We start from the raw sequence: 21,323 nt of genomic DNA, 5'->3' as shown, positions 1-21,323 counted from the left end.
ACAAATGGGGTCTTGCATTAAAGTCATTGAGATCCTGCATTTGGTCTTCTCCTTCCATGTGCTGTCTACCTCCAGCGTCTCCAAGAGACAGATTGAGTCAATGCTCCCAACGTTGTGTTGTGTCAGATTGGACCAGTTCTTTGAATGTATACCAGTCTTTACATCAGTTTAGAGACTTCTCCACAGTTGTTGTATATTCCTGAGATTTTGATTACCAGACTACCAATTGTACAGTCCATGTCTTCAATCTGTCACAATAATATATAAAATAATGGCCTTGTTTTGGCTACCCTTCAGCCTTCCCAATTTATAAACCAAAATAATGCAATTTTTTTAAAAAAAAACTTTACATGGTTGTATCAGACAACATTTTGGTGAGTGTATATATAATACTTCTATGTGAAGTTATAGTTTTTGTACAAAAAAGTCAATTCAAAATAATCAAAAAAAATCAAAATAAGCAGCTTCAGGACGGTGCCAGATATGGTCGACTCCTTGTGAGCTCCTGCATGCAGATCTAAGTTTCCTATTTCCTACAATCGTGCTACACTCTTTAACACCCCGAGGCCCTGTTTATTGTAACTGGCAACTTCAATTAAGCCAATCTAAGGGAGGTATTGCTCAAGTACCACCAGAATATTACGTGCCCCATCAGGGGCTTGAACATTTTAGACCTCTTCTAGACCACTGTGAAAGATGCCTACTGCTCCATCCCCCGCCCTCATTTTCGGAACTCCAACCACAATGCCGTTGTTCTTCTCCCAGCTAACAGGCAAAATCTCAAGCAGGAGACACCCTCGCGGATAAAGGTCCAGTACAGGTCAATGGAGGCAGAGGATCAACTCCAGTGCTATCTGGAATCGGCTGATTGGGCCATGGTCAAACAGTCTGCAGGTACCTTGGACAAGTACGCCACCACTGTCACAAACTTTATCAGCAAGTGTGTGGAGAACTGCATACCGAGGAAGTCAATCTGGGTGTTTCCCAACAGGAAACCCTGGATGAATCAGAACATACAGAATCTGCTAAAAACCAAATGTGAGGCCTTCAGATCAAGAGACCCACTCAAATATAAGGAATCCAAGTATGACCTTCACAGAGCCATTAAGACAGCTAAGGACCAATACCGATTCAAACTAGAGATCCAGACAGACATTCTGCAACTATGGAAAGGACTGAATGACATTACAGGTTCTAAAAAGAGAAATGCAAGATAGCAGATGATAATACATCCCTCCCAGATCATCTCAATGCCTTCTATGCTCTCTTTGAGTAGAATTTCGGTGCAGTGGTATCACCTATTCAAACAAGTCATGACAAACCTATCCCAACAGTCATTGCATCAGAGGTCAGATCAGTTTTCCTTTGTGTGAACCCAAGGAAAGCAATGGGACCAGATGGAGTACCAGGCCATGCACTCGGAGCATGCGCAGATCAACTGGCAGAGGTCTTCTCGGACATCTTTAACCTCTCCCTTTAGCAGGCCACTGTCCCTGCCTGTTTCAAGATAGCCAACATCATCCCTGGGCCTGAGAAGGCTCATGCAGCATGTCTCAATAAGTACCACCCAGTGGCCCTAACTTCAGTGGTCATGAAGTGCTTTAAAAAGCTGGTCATGGCATTAGTCAACTCTAGCCTCCTCACTACTATTGACCCACTCCAATTTGCTTATTGGACCAACAGATCCACGTCAGATGCCATATCACTTGCCCTTCACTCCTCACCAGGACATCTTGACACCAAGAACAGCTACGTAGGAATCCTACTCATTGACTACACTTCAGCCTTCAACACTTTTATCCCCTCAAGAATGATTACTAATCTTGGTGATCTCGGACTAAGCCCCACTCTCTGCAACTGGAACCTCAATTTCTTGACTCACAGGCCTCATTTAGCGAAGATTGGAACAATATTTCATCCTCACTAACACTCAACACTGGAGCCCCCCAGGGATGCATATTCAGCCCCCTACTGTACTCACTGTATACCAATGACTGCATCACCAAATACCAGATTAATGCCATTTACAAGTTCGCTGATGACACCAATTTAATCGGTTGTATCTCAGGTGGCGATGAAACAGAAGACAGATGGGAGTTAGAAAACCTGGAAAAATGGTGCACTGAGAATAAACTAGCTCTCAATGCCAGCAAAACCAAGGAACTCATTATTGACTTTCAGCGGGATGTTATTCATGCTCTCTTACACATTAACAGCACAGAGATGGAACGAGTGGAGAATGCCAAGCTCCTGAGAGTGGTAATCAACAACAAGCTTTCTTGGACTCTTCATGTGGACGCACTGATTACAAAGGCCCAACAATGTCTCTTCTTCCTCAGGCAGCTGAGAAAATTTGGCATGACAGTGAATACCCTTGCCAACTTTTGTAGGTGCACTATCAAGAGCATTCTGTCTGGATGTATCAGTACCTAGTATGGCAACTGTACCATTCAACATCGGAGACGGTTACAGAGAGTGGTGAACTCGGCCTGGACAGTCACAAAAGCCAACCTCCCATTTATAGAATCCATCTACCAGGCCCGCTGTCAAGGAAAGGCCACCAGCATTCTCAAAGATCTATTCCACTGTGGCAATGCTTTTCTACAACCTCTGCCATCGGGGAGAAGGTACAGAAGCCTGAACACATGCACCAGCCGGTTTCAAAATAATTTTTACCCTACTGTTGTTCGAATACTGAATGGACTCACAAACTCTTAGCATTCACCTGTACCTGTTTTTTTTTTGTTTTTGCCACTGTTTACCTACTATTTAGTTATCTATGCTATTTAACTATGTGATCTGCCTGTATTGCTCGCAAGACAAAGCTTTTCACTGTGTTTCGGTACATGTGATAATAAATTCAATTCAATTGAATTCAAGGAATTAGTATCAAATTCCAGAGGTTTCTGCAAATATTCATGCCATATGAGAGTGGAGTTTCCCTTTGTTTTGTTTTATGCATCACACATGTTATCCTTTACCACCTTGGCTTTCAGCAACCTGTGCTCAATGATTTACTGAATCTGTACTCCTATCTAACCTACACACTGTACCAAATCTGAACTTGTGACTAGTAATTTCTTATGACGATGGATCTTAGCATTCTTGAAAAGGAGGATGGTAAATATCACTCTTATCTTGAGTGATCTCCTGTAAAAGCTTGGCCTAAAGCATGACTAATTTGTGAAATAATTAATTAAGTGGACCAATAATTCAAATTAGTAGAAGGTCTATTCATCCTGTACAATCATTAGTATCTGTTCAATGCCTGGTTTTCTTTTGCGTGGTCATATTGAATCTGTATTGGTGCTTTAGGATCTGATCTCCTTTTAGTTAGCAGCAGTTTCACCATTTCCATTAAGTTTCATTGAACAGTCATGGCAAAAATAAAGGCTGTTTGAAGTCCATGCCAGTTCAATGCAAGAACAATTTAGTCAGTGCCATTGTTGACAATGCAAATTCAGATACGTACTCAATTCCCTTTTGTAAACCATAATTTAATCTGTCTTGACTATCTTCTCAGGATGGGCATTTAGGATTTGAAGCACTTGTTTCTTTGAGAAGGATCATTGTGTTGTTGTCAATCACCCTAAATTTGGCTTCTCTGGTACACAATCTTCTCTCTGTGGTAACAATTTCTCTCTGTCTAGTGCATCAAGACTCTGAATGAACGTGAATATCTTTGTTAAATCTTCATCCAACTTTCTCCAGTCTAAGCAGAGCAACCATATAATCCATTAACTGAAGCTCCTTATCCATGGAATCATTCACATGAATTTTTATTGCATTCTCCCTCTAAAACTTTTACATCCTTCCTAAAGTATGGTGCCCATATTTACACAGAATACTCCCGGCCAAACCATGTTTTCTAAAGATTCATTATAACTACCTACCTTACTTTTCTCTGCTATATCATACCCGCTTTATAATTGTACCCTTCATTTTATATTGCCTGTCCATGTTCCTCCCACCACAATGTAACACTTCATAGTGCTAGTGGAAATAATTTATCTCTGTCTCCTCTGTTTGGACACCTCATGATTTTGAACATCTCTATGAAATCGCCTCTCAACTTACTCCCAAAGGATAATGCTCCCCAGCTTCAAGTATTTGCTTAGCTTTGGACATTTTTGAACAAAAGTCATGTCCTTTCTTTATTTTCTGTTGTATTTGTCCAGCTTTGATCGGAAATTTGTCTTGACCAGTGTGCAAAGCAGATGATGTCAGCTCAGTTGCTCATTATGTGTAATGTTCGATACTCAATTCTATTGTGATCACAGTTCGAAACACAATTCTACCTCACTATGCCAAAAAAGAAATATTGCTGGAACTGGCACTGTTTTCTAATAAATATCATAGTCTCACAGATTTGTACAGCATGGAAGCAGACCCTTCAGCCTAACCAGTCTATGCCATGAACGTAATCCAAACTAAACTAGTCCCACCTGCCTCCTCCAGGCAAATCTTTCCTATTCATGTACTTGCTGAAAATGTGTTGCTGGAAAAGTGCAGCAGGTCAGGCAGCATCCAAGGAGCAGGAGAATCGACGTTTCGGGCATGAGTCCTTCTTTAGGAATGAGGAAAGTGTGTCCAGCAGGCTAAGATAAAAGGTAGGGAGGAGGGACTTGGGGGAGGGGCGTTGGAAATGCGATAGGTGGAAGGAGGTTAAGGTGAGGGTGATAGGCCGGAGTGGGGGTGGGGGGCGGAGAGGTCAGGAAGAAGATTTCAGGTTAGGAAGGTGGTGCTGAGTTCGAGGGTTGGGATTAGACAAGGTGGGGGGAGGGGAAATGAGGAAACTGGAGAAATCTGAGTTCATCCCTTGTGGTTGGAGGGTTCCTAGGCGGAAGATGAGATGCTCTTCCTCTAGCCATCATGTTGCTATGGTCTGGCGATGGAGGAGGCCAAGGACCTGCATGACCTTGGTGGAGTGGGAGGGGGAGTGGAAGTGTTGAGCCATGGGGTGGTTGGATTGGTTGGTCCGGGTGTCCCAGAGGTGTTCTCTGAAATGTTCTGCAAGTAGGTGGCCTATTCATGTACTTGTCCAAATGACTTTTAAACATTGCAATCATGCCTACATCAACCACTTCCTCAGGAAGTTTATTCCACACACAAACCACCCTCTATGTGAAAAATGTGTCCCTTATATCTTTTTAAAATCTCTCTTCTCTCACCTTAAAATGTGCACCCAGTCTTGAAAGCCCCCATCTTAGGAAAAAGATACCTACCCTCAATTCTATCTATACCCATCATGATTTTATAAAATCCAATAAGGTCCCATCTCAACCTCCTACACCCAGTGTAAAAAATCCCGGCCTATATGGCCTTTCTTTATAACTTAAACCCTTCATACCTGGCAGAACCTTGGTAAATCTTTTCTGAACCCTCTCTAGCTTAATATTATCCTTCCTATAACCGGGCGACCATAACTAGATACAGTATTCCAGAAGAGGCCTCACCAATGGGCTGTATAACCTCAACATGATTTCCCAACTCCTATACTCAAAGGACTGAGCAATGAAGGCAAGCGTGTTAAACGCCTTTTGAACCACTGCTCGTTTAAAATGGTTATGCTGTCCTTGCCTTATTTTTTAAGAGAGGTCATAAAAGCAGCAATTCGGAAAAGTCTGATTTCGATTGGTTTTAGGGACAGTTTGAATATAGCTAGCAGACACTGCCTCAGGCAAAAAGGCTTTCAAGTTTAAAAATACACTTGAACAATGAAAGGGAAATGGCCAGTGCTCCCAGCTCAGCTTTTCTCTGGTTTGGCTTGGTTAGCAAGCAGTAGTGTTTTGAGGCTGCTGATCCAAGAAATAGCTACATGGAAGAGAGTGTTCTATGCTGCCTTCTCTCTGACTTTGCTCTTATAAGGTCCTGTATTTGATTTTACCTTTTGTGCCAAGGGGTGTTTTTGGGGATTGTTGCAAGTATATGGAACAGCATCATTAATTTGGGATAGTCCGTCGGGATTTTGGATAGGTTAAATTATTCAGTATTCACTTCTTGCTTATTTGTATTTAATTAAGCAATCTTGCAAATAAATTCTGTTTTGTTTTAAACTAAGTGGTTTGATCAGCTGCATCACTCCTGGAATATTCACATGCCCCTACTGAAAATAACTAGCAAAGTTAGAGTCTGGGCTACCTCCTTGAAATCTTTTGAGGGGGTCTGGCCTGGTGCATATCACCACACTATCTATGTGTGGCGCAAATTTCAAAGAATTATGTACCTGAATCCCTGGATCCCTCTACTCTACAACACTACCCATGGCCTTACCATTAATTGTATAGGTCCTACCTCTGTTTGGTGTACCAAAAATGTAATACCTTGCATTTATCCAGATTGAACTCCATCTGCCATTTTTCAGTCCATTGACCCATTTGATCCCAAATTTTGTAATCTGAGAAAACCTTCTTTATTATCTACTATGCTATTTCTTTTTGAAAAAAATCTGTTATTATCCATCCCTAATTGCACTGAAGAATGTGTGGTCCTTGTCCTTTAAAGTGGTAGAGTTTGAGGCTTCAGAATGTACTGCCAATTGTGCCATGGTGAGTTGCTTCAGTGCATCTTATAAATAGTACACTATGCTGTCACTGTGCATTAGTGGTGAAGAGAACTGATGTGTCATATGGTAAATGGGATGCTGATGACTGGGTTAGTTTGTCATTGATGATGTTGTTCTTCTGAAGTGTTGTTGGAACTGCACCCATCTATGCAAGTGGGATGTATTCCATTACACTCCTATCTTGTAGATGCATCCTATGTGGACACCCACTTCCTGTTTAGTTCATTTTGCCACCTGATTCAAGGGATCTCACTAGATCAATTTTTTTTTGTATCATTCTAGGTCAAATTTCCCCTTCACCAAGTGATCAGACTACAGATGATGGAGCAAGTAAAGGTATTAGAGCCATACCAGAACAGAGGAAAGATGCCACAGTATGTTCAGACTGCCTACCACAACCTTCAAATGAAACACCAAAGGAAGATTCATGCATTCATTCGTCTCCATTGCAAAGCTCCTCAGACAGTAAGAAAAGTAAATTTGCTTGCCAATCAGCAAGCTCACAAGTCCATAGCAAAAACACTGAAGGTAAGATTATTAATGACTAAAATGTTGACCATAGCAGACTAAAATTGGAAATTGCATTCAATTTAATAAAAGTTTTGGAAATATTAATTTTAATATTTTACAGCTCTCCGTTGTAGCTTATCAATGTACAAAACACAATGGTCGAAAATTCACAGGGCATGTTCCACTGGTCCCAATCTGAGGTTTGGGCTGGAGACCTCCAACCCAAATCGCTGGGTCAAAGTTATTTTCAAACCTGGACTGGCTGCTAGTACCTGCATCAAGAACTCTGGGATGGATTTGAATGGTGTTGTGCTTTTTGCAGTTCTATCTGAAGGGTCTCAATTAGGGCAAAGAAAGGAAAGTATATGTAATTTTTTTTTGTCTCCTATGGCTCCTGGTAAGTTAAAGATGATAGGGCTGAATCTAACAGTTTTTCAACCAAGTGCAAGTCACATTGGATGTGGTGAAGTGATTCCCACTACATGGTCAAGAAATTTATCTCAAAATATCTTGTCAAATTGCATTAATTGCTATTTTTACCCATATGCTGATTTCCATCCCATCTTACCACATGCTATACCCAGAATAACTCGCCACCCACCAGAAATCTGTGTTAGACCAGCACCCTCTGTGCGCATCATGTTTGAAAGCCCACTGACATCTGGCAGCTGCTCTGCTCACTGTCTGGGACAAATGAAAGTTGGCTGAAAAGGAGCAGTTGGCACATCAGTTCTAAAAAAGGGTCTTGGTCAATGAGGTTTTTCAGCTTAGGACCATCAACCTCCTGGAAGACCAACAGGGGACGCTTTGCCATTATATCATGCCATATTGACGATTGCCACCTAGACCAGTGCTACCTCAAAGGTGTGGTGGACCAGGCTGCATTAGCACAAGAAAGTCAATGACTTTCTTCACTCTGCCAGGATAAAGGGCCATATTCTGCTCTCTGCTCCTTCACATTCACTCAATCCAAGTCTTCGTACTCATCTCCCACAAAGGGAGATGTTCTAACACCTCCTCTGTTACACAGAACACCTTCTCTTACTTGGTCTCATTGTTCCCCCCACCCTCCCACACCAATAATTCTGCATCCCCTCTATGCTGCCTCCTTGTTTCCACAGAGCACCTCAAAAAGATTCCTCCATATGCATCAGCATTAACAGCCACCATCTATTTGTGTTTTACTTTGTCCTGCAACCATCCATATGCCTCCGTGGACAGATTGGTAGCTGTCCTGAGAGGGAGCGAGGCCCACACCTTCAGTGTATTTCCCCATACGTAGCTCCTCAGGACTGAAGACCAGGTGAGAGTGGGGCAGAGAGCCTTGAGGGTAGTTCAGGCATGCCCCCTTCACAAAGAGACAGAGCATTAGCATGAGACACCCAGCTAGAGGAGCAACCACCCTCTGGCCTTCACCTCCATTCAGCCTGCCTTTCCCTCAAATCCCTGGGAATTCAGGCCAAGACTGTTCAGGGTGAATGGGCTCCACTATGGAATAAGCTCCCTCCATCCCATCATTGGAACAGAGAGCTCGGTGTAGCACAGAGGGAGGGCAAGGTTAAGAAAAGTATACTGAGAGAACAGGGGCTTACAATGTCCTGTAAATAGTTGGTTTTTCACCATTCTTATGACTTTTCCTTTCTCTGTATAGGGTTTAGATCCTTCAATGTGCCTATAGCAAGTCTCCTGGGGCAGTGACAAGGTGCAATTATTGGGGGCCAGCAATAAGTGTTGATTGATCCATGTAGACACAGGGGTAACAATGTGCATCATCGGCACTGTGAGCATTCATGGCCATTCTCCTGAAGATTGCACACTTTCCGTGCATTTAACAATGGAAATAACAATGGCAGATCCCATACCACATGTTTTTAGCCTCTGCTGACACTCCCAGCATCACCTTCTTCTTCCTAAAGTTCATTCTGTGAAGCTGACACATTTCACTCAGGTCATTACCCAAGCCCTCCACCTGAGCCAGATGTACCACCCACTTTTATCTCCCTGTGAGATATAGTATTATAGATTTCTTCGCTAACCTACTCACAAGTGCTTTACATTTACTCATTCATCATTTCTCACAAGAGAATACCGCATTCCTGTTTCATTCGTTCATAATTCCCCACTATAACACAGCTTCATTCATCCATTCATAAAACCATGGTTTTGTAGTAGATTTTACAATTCCAAGATAGACTAAAATTAAAGCATTACTTCCAAACCCATGACTGCTCCTTCACCCTTTATCAGACCTATTTACATCAAAAGCTACCTCTGAATAAGCATCAAAGTCTATGAACCTATTCAGAAAAATACCATCTTGCCATCATGTCTCTATGACCTACCCAAATCTATGGAAAGATTATAATATTAATCCACCCTTACCAACCATCTTTCAGTTCTGACAAGATTACAGAACACCAAATGTTTTCCCCAGTTAGAGTCATAGAGTAGTAGAGTTGTGCAGCATGGAAACAGACCTTTCGGTCCAACTTGTCCATGCCAACCAGATATCCCAACCCAATCTAGTGCCACTTGCCAGCACCCTTCCCATTCATATACCCATCCAGATGCCTTTTAAATGTTGTAATTGTACTAGCCTCCAAAACTTCCTCTGCAGCTCATTCCATACATGCACCACCCTCTGCATGAAAAAGTTGTCGCTTAGGTAACTCTTATACCTTTCCCCTTTCACCCTAAACCTATGCCCTCTAGTTCTGGACTCCCCACCCCAGGGAAAATACTCTGTCTATTTACCACATCCATGCCCTTCATTATTTTATAAACTCAGCCTCCGATGCTCCAGGGAAAACAGCCCCAGCCTATTCAACCTCTCCCTATGGCTCAAATCCTCCAACTCTGGCAACATTCTTCTGAACCCTTTTCTGAACCCTTTCAAGTTTCACAACATTCTTCCAGTAAGAAGGAGACCAGAATGCATACAATATTCCAACAGTGACCTAATCAACATCCTGTACAGCTGAAACATGACCTCCCAAATCCTATACCCAATACTCTGACCAATAAAGGAAAGCATACCAAACACCTTTTTCACTATCCCATTGATCTGTGACTCTACTTTCAAGGAGATATAAACATGCACTCCAATGTCTCTGTGTTCAGCAATACTCCCTAGGACCTTACCATTAAGTGTATAAGCCCTGCTAAGATTTGCTTTCCCAAAATGCCATCTTCCACTCCTCAGCCCATTGACCCATCTGATCAAGATCCCATTGTAATCTGAGGTAACCATCTTTGCTGTCCACTCCACCTCCGTTTTGGTGTCATCTGCAAACTTACTAACTATATCTCCTATGTTCATATTCAAATCCTTTATGCAAATGATAAAAATAGTGGATCCAACACCGATCCTTGTGGCACTCCGCTGGTCACAGGCCTCCAGTCTGAAAAACAACCCTCCACCACTACCCTCTGTCTTCTAGCTTCGAGCCAGCTCTGTATCCAAATAGCTAGTTCTCCATGTATTTCATGAGATCTAACCTTACTAGCCAGTGTCTCATGGGGAACCTTGTCGAACACCTTACTGAAGTCCACATAGATCACATCCACCATTCTGCCCTCATCAATTATTTTTGTTACTTCTTTAAAACATTCAATCAAGTGTGTGAGACATGATTTTCCAAAGCCATGTTGACTATCCCTAATCAGTCCTTGCCTAATCAAATATGTGTAAATCCTATCCCTCAGGATTTCCTCCAACAATTTGCCCACCACTGACATCAAGCTCACTGGTCTATAGTTCCCTGGCTTGTGCTTACCACTTTTCTTAAATAGTGGAACCACATTAGCCAATCTTCAGTCTTCCAGCACCTCACTGTGTCTATCAAGGGGCCCAGCAATCACTTCACTCGATTCCCACAGAGCTGTAGGGTACACCTGATCAGGTCCTGGGGATTTAGCCACCTTTATGCGTTTCACAACATCCAGCACTTCCTCCTCTGTAATATGGACATTTTTCAAGATGTAACCATCTATTTCCCCACATTCTGTATCTTCCATGTCCTTTTCCACAGTAAACACTGATGCAAAATACTCGTTTAATATCTTCCCCATTTTCTGCGGCTCCACACAAAGGCCACCTTATTGATCTTTGAGGGGTTCTATTCTCTCCCTAGTTACCCTTTTGTCCTTAATGTATTTGTAAAAACCCTTTGGATTCTCCTTAACTCTATTTGCCAAAGCTATCTCATGTCCCCTTTTTGCCCTCCTGATTTCCTTCTTAAGTATACTTCTACTGCCTTTATACTCTTCTAAGGATTCACTTAATCTATCCTGTCTATACCTGACATATGCTTCCTTCTTTTACTTAACCAAAATCTTATGTCCTCTTGTCATCCAGGATTCCCTATACCTATCATCCTTGCCTTTTACCCTAACAAGAATATACTGTCTCTGGACTCTCATTTCGTTTCTGAAGGATTCCCATTTTTCAGCCGTCCTTTTACTTGTGAACATTTGCCCCCAATCAGCTATTGAAAGTTCTTGCCTAATACCATCAAAATGAGACTTTCTCCAGTTTAGAACTTCAACTTTTGGATCTGGTCTATCCTTTTCTATCACTATTTTAAATCTAATAGAATTATGGTCCCTGGCCCCAAAGTGTTTCCCCACTTCCCCACCTCAGTCACCTGCCCTGCCTTATTTCCCAAGAGTAGGTCAGGTTTTGCACCTTCTCTAGTAGGTACATCCACATACAGATTCAGAAATTTTTCTTGTACACACTTAACAAATTCTAAACCCTTAACACTATGGCAGTCCCAGTCGGTGTTCAGAAAGTTAAAATCCCCTGCCTTAACCACCCTATTATTCTTACAGATAGCTGAGATCTCCTTACAAATATGTATCTCAATTTCCTGCTGATTATTACGGGGTCTATAATACCATCCCAATAAGATGATCATCCCTTTCTTAATTATCAGTTCCACCCTAATATCTTTCCTGGATGTATTTCTGGGAATATCCTCCCTCAGTATTGCTGTAATGCTATCCCTTATCATAAATGCCACTCCTCCTCCTCTCTCACCTCCCGTTCTGTTCTTCCTATAGCTTTTGTATCCTGGAACATTAAGCTGCCAGTCCTGTCCATCCCTGAGCCATGTTTCTATAATTGCTATGATATCCCAGTCCCATATCCCTAACCATGCCCTGAGTTCATCTGCCTTCCCTGTTAGGCCTCTTGCATTGAAATAAATGCAGTTTGATTTATCAGTCCTACCTTGTTCTCTGCTTTGCCCTTGCCTGCCCTGACTGCTTGACTCGATTCTTTTCTCAACTGTACTAATCTCAGATTGATCTCTTTCCTCACTGTCTCCCTGGGTACCACTCCATACCATACTAGTTTAAATCCTCTCGAGCAGCTCTTGCAAATCTCTCTGCCAGCATGTTCTTGTACAGGTCACTTCTACCTCAGAAGAGATTCCAATGATCCAAAAATGTGAATCACTTTCCCATACACCAGCTCCTCAACCATGCATTCATCTGCTCTAACCTCCTATTCCTACCCTCACTAGCTAATTGCATCAGGTGTAATCTAGATATTACTACTCTCAAGAACCTCTTTTTTTAAATTCCTGCCTAACTCTCTATATTGTCCCTTCAGAATCTCATCCTTTTCCCTTTTCATGTCTTTGGTTCCCATGTGTACAATGACCTCTTGCTGGTCCCTCTCCCCCTTGAGAACATTCTGCACCTCTCTGAGACATCCTTGATCTTGGCACCAGGGGGGCATCATACCATTCTGATTTCTTGTTGCTGGCCACAGAAATATCTGTCTGTGCCTCTGACTAGAGAGTCCCCTCACACAATTGATCACTTGGAACCCAACATACCCCTCATTAAATTAGAGCCTATCTCAGTACCAGAAACTTAGCTGTTCATGCTACATTCCCCTGAGAATCCACCACCCCCTACATTTTCCAAAACATGATACTTGTTTGAAATGGGGATAGCCACAGAAGACTCTTGCATTACATGCCTACCTCTCTTACCTTTCCTGGAGTTAACCCATCTATGTATCAGTGGCTTTTCTCCCTTCCTATAACTGCCATCCATCACTTCCCCTTGCTCTTGTAATTTCCACATTGCCTCTAACTGTCGGTCCAACCTATCTGTTTGATCTGATAGGATTCGCAACCAATGGTATTTGTTGCAGATATAATCCTCAGTAACACATAAACTCTCCCTAAACTCCCACATCCGACTAGAAGAGTATGTCACTCCACTAATGTATTTATTGCTTCTTCCAATCTACCCACCCAGAAAATAGCACTGCCTTATCTCTCTACAAAATACTGCTCCAGGTTAATTTAATACTTCTGACTTCAGAGACATATCTCAGTAAAACATACAATCAATAAAGAACCCACTCTACTCACTACTGTAGATTTACAGCAAGGCTATACTTAAAACTGAAAAAGGTTTCATGCCCGAAACATCGATTCTCCTGCATTCCTGAAGAAGGGCTCATGCCCGAAATGCCAATTCTCCTGCTCCTTGGATGCTGCCTGACCTGCTGCGCTTTTCCAGCAACACATTTTCAGCTCTGACCTCCAGCATCTGCAGTCCTCACTTTCTCCTGTACTTAAAACTACTCACTTATCTGTTTCTGTGCTGTGACCTCTCCCAAACTGGTTCCTCTAAGTTGTGAATTTCACTGTTTGTTAATTTTCCCAGACGCACTCCGATGTCCAGCTTTACATGAATTAAAACAGCAAAGGCAGTAACTGTGCAGGTTCACTGCTGCGTCAGTTAGCAGCGTGAGTTTCTTTCTCTTTCGCTCTCTCTCCCCACTTTTCACTGACCATGTACTTGCTGCCTGTAGTCTGTCCTTCTCCCTTTTAAAAGTGCTGTTGGTTTGACTTTTTTTCCAGAACAATACAAAAACATAAAAAACAGTAACTACTGCTCCTGTGATTTGAGAAAATCACCTCCAACACCAAAAATACCTTTAAAAAGGAGCAGTCTGTTACAGTCAGGAATTTTTCCCGTCCTCCATCTTGGAGTACTTGTTAAACACCTTTCATTATCCCTTTCAGAAACTAACAGTCAAAGCAGCGCTTAAGTGAAATTGCTTGAATGAATGAAACTCACACCGGTAAAGAGTAAACAAATCTCACAACTCAGCTGCTGTAATCAGTTTAATATCCTTTATTCTTTTATTAAGGGCAGGTGCTATTTCTAATTTATTTAGAGCATATAGGCCTAGTATTTTTACTAACATTTTCTAACTTAAAGACAAAAGGACTAACACCTCTTAATTATGCAAGCAGACCGGACACGCACTCCTAATTACATCAGAAGTAATAGCCACCATTTAATAGATGTTCCATCTCCTGTCTCCCCAGAACAAAAGTTCCTCAAACCTTTGTGTACTATGGATAAAACAATGTAACACCATAGTACTGGAATTTTAATATATGTAAGAACTGTGTATAAAGAGGCTACTGTAAGAACTGTATTTTGGGATTCCATAGCTGCCTCGAACTTGTGCTACTGCAGTTGCTGAAGGAAGAGGCTATTTTTGCCACTCAGCGATTTCGGTCGTTATTTGAACATGATCCCACATCCCTAAATACATGCCGCTCTGTAATTCCAGGCAGAAAATAGCCCCCAGTAGGCTCTAAAAACTTGAGATAGGTGGTAGGCTGCCAACATTCAACTCCTCATCACTTACGTAATGAGCATCCTGATTCTGACTACCCTGAGGATGTTCAACTGTGTACATCCTCCTGGATTGATACTGTGGGCTGCTCTTGATTTACTGTGCTGGAACACCCTTGTCACTTCCCCTTGTCTTAACTGAGGCCTGCAGACAACCATGACAAGCTTCCTTCCTTAGTGTCTGCACTACGCACCTAGTCAGGACAGCAGTGAGCCTCATCCCTCTGACTAAAGTTGGGCAAAGTGTAAAAAGACAAGTCAAGAATGCTGTGAGATTCCAGGTAGACTCAGAATGAATGAACTGATAGCAGCAAGCTTTAAGCAAGTGTGATTGGCTTTCTTATAACCCAACTGGCAATTTCAGATCAGGCTGCTAGAGTCTGGTGGCATGACCACCTCTGCCTGCCCTCTGTGATGATGATCCCTCTCCTCTACACTATGCTATCCCACTAGGACCACCACGGACCCTGTCTGGGAACTGTGGCACCACTTTCCTCTAATCAGACATCTTTGGAAAGGCTGCCGTTTAACAAGCAATTTTGAAATGCCAGTGCTTGTCTGGGTGCACAGCAGCTTTTTCAAGATGGCACGGGCTCCAGGCATACATATCTGTTGGCAAATACCTAGTGTTTAGCGAGGTATGGGAATGGTCAGTGGTAGGATAGGGATAGAATCATCTAAGACAGTACCCTAATGATCAGGTATGTAGTTAATGAAATGAAAAATCCTCCATGCCAAAATATGACACTTAGCTAAAATTTAAGTAAGATTTGGTATGTAGTTTATTTAATCTCTCTTCTGAATTCAACTTTTGAGATACAGGTATCATTATGGAAAACATACACTGTATCCCCTCCAAGGCCAATATATAATTCCTGATGTGCAGCTGGCAAAACTGCTTGCAGTACTTCAGGTGTGGTCTAAACAGGGTTTGAAATAGCTGAAACATAATTTCTTACTCTCTTTTATTCCATCCTCAAGACATGAAGGGCAACATTTCGTTATCTGATTTGATTGTTTTCTCTACCTGCTCATGGCATTCTAGTAGTTTTCTCAGTTACTTCATGCCTCCACTGTTGTTGGCATTGACCCTTTTCCAAAATAACCTACTTGTGGACACCTCACTTCATTCTGCTTTGAAATCTTATCATTACTTTTGCTCATTAACTTACTTTGACAATATCCCTTTCTGTACCATCAGCTCATTAATAAATACAATGAATAACTCAGAGTGCTTGCAAATTAAAATACTTACTCATTATCCTGACTCCTATTGTTATGACATGGGATAAACCCCCTCTGTTAATTTAAACCAGCAACACAGAAAAGATCTATGCCATGCAGTAATCTGTGAAAATTTGTGAGGCCAAGAACTAGTTAAAATAAAAAGTAACAATTTTATTTCTTAAGGTACAACAGAGAAAAATTAACTAACAACTATTTACAACTCTTTCCTCTGACCTATCATTTATTTTCCCTTCTATAATACTAGTCCGATAAAACCCCCAATTAAGATTTACCAAAATTCAAATTTCAAAACCAGCCTGTTGTCGAAACTTATCTTGGTATCTTCTTCTGTAGATTTTCTTATTCTTAGGGGTTTCTGTTTTACAGGTCACTGATCGATAAAGGTACCTTTAAGAGAGCTATTTTTGGCAGTCTGTACATGCTGGTGGCTTGGCAGTTCTCCCCCATTTGTTCAATGTTTCCTGGTCTTATACCCCCAAAGCACAAGATTGTGTCATTGGATTTTAATATTGTCAATATACTAAATTCAAACTTGATTGGAGTTTGGGTTTTTTTTTGGGTGGGTTATAATTTAAACAGATTGGCCACATTCAAATTTGTTTTTGTCTCTAGGCAACCAGCTGCACTAGCTGCTGGACCAAAAGGTTACATTGTTTCTTGTTCAGAACACTTGGTGCTGTCAGGTAGTTCTGCTAGCTCTTAATTTTCTTGAAGGTAGAATAGTTCATAATACTATTCTGTTGCTAAACCAATTTGCCTTCAATTCATTGAATTTCAATTTTACCTAACAGTCCCATTTGAGAGATTTTAGCAAATGACATTTGGAACTCCATCCATAAAAACACATCCATAGACAGTTCACCATCCACTTAGTCACCTCTTCAAAACATTCAATCGAGTTCATCTGTCATGATCAGGAGAGAAAGCTGTGACTGCTTCTGCATTTCCAAAGGAACGGAAAGCCATTTGTAACATCTGCACTACAACCAGGAATCTAGTCAGATTCTCTGTGTCCTTTATGACACCGTTACTTAGTGGATTACTAGATCAGTGAGAGAAAAGCTAATTCAGTGAGATTTAGTATGAGTCGATCGAGCATAAAAATATGCTTAGCCCTGTGCCCCTAAATCAGTTCAATGAGCAAAAAAGAGTCCCCCAAAATGAATCAAAAATTCATTGGATCATTTGGGATACAACAAAAAAATGCCTTGAGTAAAGTATGCTCCATTAAGTAATAGTTTGTCATTTGTGGCCATTTGCCATCTGTACAATTGTTAAAATCTCACCACAATGTTGTAAACAGTCATACAAATCACGCAGCATTACTGGATGCATGCTGAAATACAAATGAATATTTTTCCCAACATGTGTATTCTGTTTTACGGGAGTGGATGTGCAAAATGCTGTAATTGATATTAGAAATGTAATTTGGCAGTAACTCTGCACTAGTCTTAATGTTGCAGTCAGTGTTTCCAGAAAAAAAGTCTCAACTAATGTTAATTCCCTTAAAGTTGAAATTTGTGAACTTGAACTCAAAATGGCATTACCAATTCCATCCATTCTCTATCAAATTAGCAAAATTTGGAATTTTTAGTCAAAACATATTTAACTGAAACTTTATTACATTTACTGGTGCTCTGTGTTGCTAGTCCTATTACACTTTGAAATGCACCTTCCATTTAGTTGAGTTGTTAATGCTGTCATTTCCTCATTTCAATCACTAACTCTCCCCTGTCTCTTTATCATTTTCATCTTTCTTATCAGATTAAAATGCATCCCTCATACTGGCCTATCTGTTCTGCCAGTTTTACCATGTTCTGCTCACACTACCTCACATGTACAAACCAAAAGAACCCCAGAGATGTGGTTATTATTGTCATAAATACAGTCTGATGTGAAGCATAGCTTTCATGATTACAACTGGAAGTATGAGTTTGACTGTCGAAAATTTGACTCTTATCAGGAAACCAATGAAACCTTTATGAATATGGTGGGAATATTGCAGTAAAGCTAATAAGCATAGACTGGATAGACGATTACACAGTATCTCTTTGAATAAGGGCAAGCTACTTTGTGATTATATAATCTGCTTTTAATGGTTGCCGCATTCAGGCATCATTTTCTGCAAGTATCCAAAATAAACTTGAAGTGCAGCTTACTGTTACAATTTGTTCATCTATATTATAGCATAGATTTTTAAAATAAAGTTAGATCACATTTTTCCCTTTTCGCTTCCATTATATGCTTAAGACGACCGCTGTGCCCAATGCCTGCTCGCCTGCCTATTTTGTGAACTGCTGTTCCTGTGCAAAGCCATCCTTAATACCACATCATGTGGTGGATTCAATACATGCAGTTGCTGTGCTGAAGATTTTGAAAACTACAGTCTGACTTGCTGCACGGATTGTGAGGACCTGGAAGAAAGTTGTGTAAATTCTGATTGTGTGGGGATTTGTTCTGAATGCTGCGGTCTCTGTTTTCCATCATGACCACTGAGGAGAAAACCTTTGACCTGTATGCTTAGTCCAGATGCTGAACCTCGAGCTTTTGTAAGACATTTTTGAAAAATAAGAAGGCAGTACATTCATGTATGCAAATAAAGCAGAATACAAATACAAAGCTCATATAACTTTAATGAAATTAAACAGCAAAACAATGCCATCCGTAAATATATTAGTGCATGCTTTGATCTAATGTGCATTATTTATGCCTTTGTTTGTAAAGTCGTAAGAATACAGAAATTTAATGATGGTACATCAACAAATTAATATACTAATGTTTGAGCATTGAATTTGAGTATGCTTTGAAATATGCATTCCAATTAAAATTAATTAATTAACCCATGCAAATTTAGAATGATTTCAGTTGTAGCATGAAAGACATAATTTAGTTTACAAAAGTACAAATGATATTCATAATCAAACTGGATCCATTTTGTAAATATTCAAAACCAGTGTAACAAATTTGTTTGCCATGTCTCTCTCAAGCTACACAGTTTTTAATATTATTATCAACTATATAAATAAATAAAAGATATACAGGATTGGATGAGTGATGGGTATTTTATATCTAATTCCTGAAGAGAAGTTTCTGAAATTGACTGATCACACAATAATACAATGACTGCTTTGCCACATTACACTTCCAACAGAAATTGGAGTAATACACAATTTTTTTTAGAATTTCTATAATGCCTTTTTTTACAACAGCATTTTTGAACCATAGTCAAGATATTGTGTGATATTGAATAATACTTAAAGGTCTCTCTTCATACTTTAAAGGTATTTACGAAGTGCAGCAACCTCATTTTTCAGCTGAGATGTGAAATCAAAGTCCTGTCTGCCCTCTCAGATGGAAGTAAAATTATCCATTGTACTATTTGAAGAGCAGAGGAGTTCTCCTGGTGTTCTAGTCAACATTTATCCCCCAATAAACACCATTGAAAATAATTTAATTGGTTATTTATTTCATTACTGTTTGTGGGACCCTGCTGTGCGTAAATTAACTGCTGCATTTCTCTATGTTACGACAGTTCACAAAGTAATTAATTGACTATGAATCACTTGGAGATGTCCTGCAGTCATGAAACATGCTTTATAAAGGCCAGTTCCTTTTGTTTTTACTTTTTCTTTCTTACTTGCATTGCTTCTCGAAATTACAGCTGAAATTGTCTTGGTTAAAACTAAAATACTTGGTGGGGCAACTGGACTTCATTCGATTAAACCCAGAATACTAAAGAAAATGGGTATAGCATATGTGAGCCATGACCTGGGATTTATTAGCCTATGCATTTGATAAGAAAATTTTAGATTAGATTACTTACAGTGTGGAAACAGGCCCTTCGGCCACATCAACCCACCGAAGCATAACCCACCCAGACCCATTCCCTTACATTTACCCCTTCACCTAACACTACGGGCAATTTGGCATGGCCAATTCACCTGACCTGCACATTTTTGGATTTGTAGGAAGAAACCGGAGCACCCGGGGAGAATGTGCAAACTCCACACAGAGAGTCGCCTGAGGCGGGAATTGAACCCGCGTCTCTGGCGCTGTGAGGCAGCAGTGCTAACTAGGCTGAAAAAGTTTGGGTGAAGGAGAGGTATGGGAGTGTGCTGTGATACAGAACAAGAAAAGGAGCAGTGAGTAATTTCCAATGGGTCCTAATAGATAAGAAGTGTCACACAGCTTTAAGAAAACACAATAAGACTTCACCATTGTACAGATGTGTCTACCGGATATAAATCAAATTTTGGCAATCCACAAATTTGGCATATTTATACAGAAAATGTCATTAGCATTTTCTGCGAACTTAGTAAAGAATATCAAAGCCCCTGAATAAATGCTGAAGAGGGAGACTGAATGATACCTGGCTAAAAAACTCCTAATTATAAGGATGGGAACAATGAGAAAGGACTATTGGCGCCAGGAAGCAAAAACTGAGTGTGGATTTGATCCATTTCTTTTTAATCAGATTGGATAAGTTGACTGAGATAGATATATATTAGTGTATTAGAAGACATTCTAATAAAATATTTAACCAAGGAGTTATGCAACCTGCCAGGGAGCATTTTGTATTGTAGAAAGTCAACCTTCTCTAGCAAAACCTACCGAGACAAAAAGAACTTGACAATTTCCCGAAGAAGAAAACACTTTCAGTAACTGAGGATACATTGCTGCTGATTGTGAGTCTGAGGATTTATGGAGCATTGTTGGATTTCTTTGGTGGTTGGAGAAGAAATTCATAGGTTTTTCTAAACTGGCCATAGATTTCTTTTGCCCATCAAAAATGAGTACATCATCAGGGGATGAGTTAAGTATGTAGAGGGCTGGGCAGGGTGGTATGTAGAGAACTCTCCGATTGTCATTTCCCTTTTAACCCTTGTACTGGTCTTTTTTCCTGCTATCCTCCATGTGGCCAACCATTCTCAAGACGCTCAATGGCACTATCATCACTGAATCCCCATCATCAAAATCCTAGTGGCTTTCACTGGTCAGAAACTGAACTGGGATAGCCATATAAATACTATGGCTACAGCAGCAAGTCAGATGCTAAGAACTCTAAACTAACTAACTCACTTCCTGTATCTCCAAAGTTGGAATTGCACTCATCCAGGCAACACTCAGTAAGCTTGACACCATCCAAAACAATGTAAGTTTTACACTGTGCACTTGATTACCTATGAACCACAGCGCCACAAGGCTGCTCTTGTGCTATCTTGTGCTCACCACCAACAACATTGTGGGTGCACCTACACATCAAGGACTATAGCAGTTTAAAAAGGCAGCCAACCAGATCTTCTCAAGGGTAAATAGGGAGGAA

The 21,323-nt window shown here is 40.7% G+C and overlaps 1 protein-coding gene across 2 annotated transcripts in view; it reads left to right on the top strand.

Moving 5' to 3' along the window:
* LOC122559207 (myoD family inhibitor domain-containing protein-like) overlaps nucleotides 1-19,037 on the top strand; it is a 162,069-nt gene extending 143,032 nt beyond the window's left edge. For both annotated transcript variants that reach the window (XM_043708588.2, XM_087993977.1), the window contains 2 exons: nucleotides 6,848-7,093; nucleotides 18,251-19,037. In XM_043708588.2, coding sequence (XP_043564523.2) covers nucleotides 6,848-7,093; nucleotides 18,251-18,489 — 485 coding nt within the window. In that variant the 3' untranslated portion in view covers nucleotides 18,490-19,037. The remainder of the gene's footprint in view (nucleotides 1-6,847; nucleotides 7,094-18,250) is intronic.
* The last annotated feature ends 2,286 nt before the right edge of the window (nucleotides 19,038-21,323 follow it).

This window comes from Chiloscyllium plagiosum, unplaced genomic scaffold (assembly GCF_037043375.1).
Source record: "Chiloscyllium plagiosum isolate Xiang-an unplaced genomic scaffold, Cpla_swu_hap1 HiC_scaffold_14, whole genome shotgun sequence".
Taxonomy (NCBI): domain Eukaryota; kingdom Metazoa; phylum Chordata; class Chondrichthyes; order Orectolobiformes; family Hemiscylliidae; genus Chiloscyllium; species Chiloscyllium plagiosum.
This window is presented reverse-complemented; position numbering and strand designations above follow the sequence as displayed.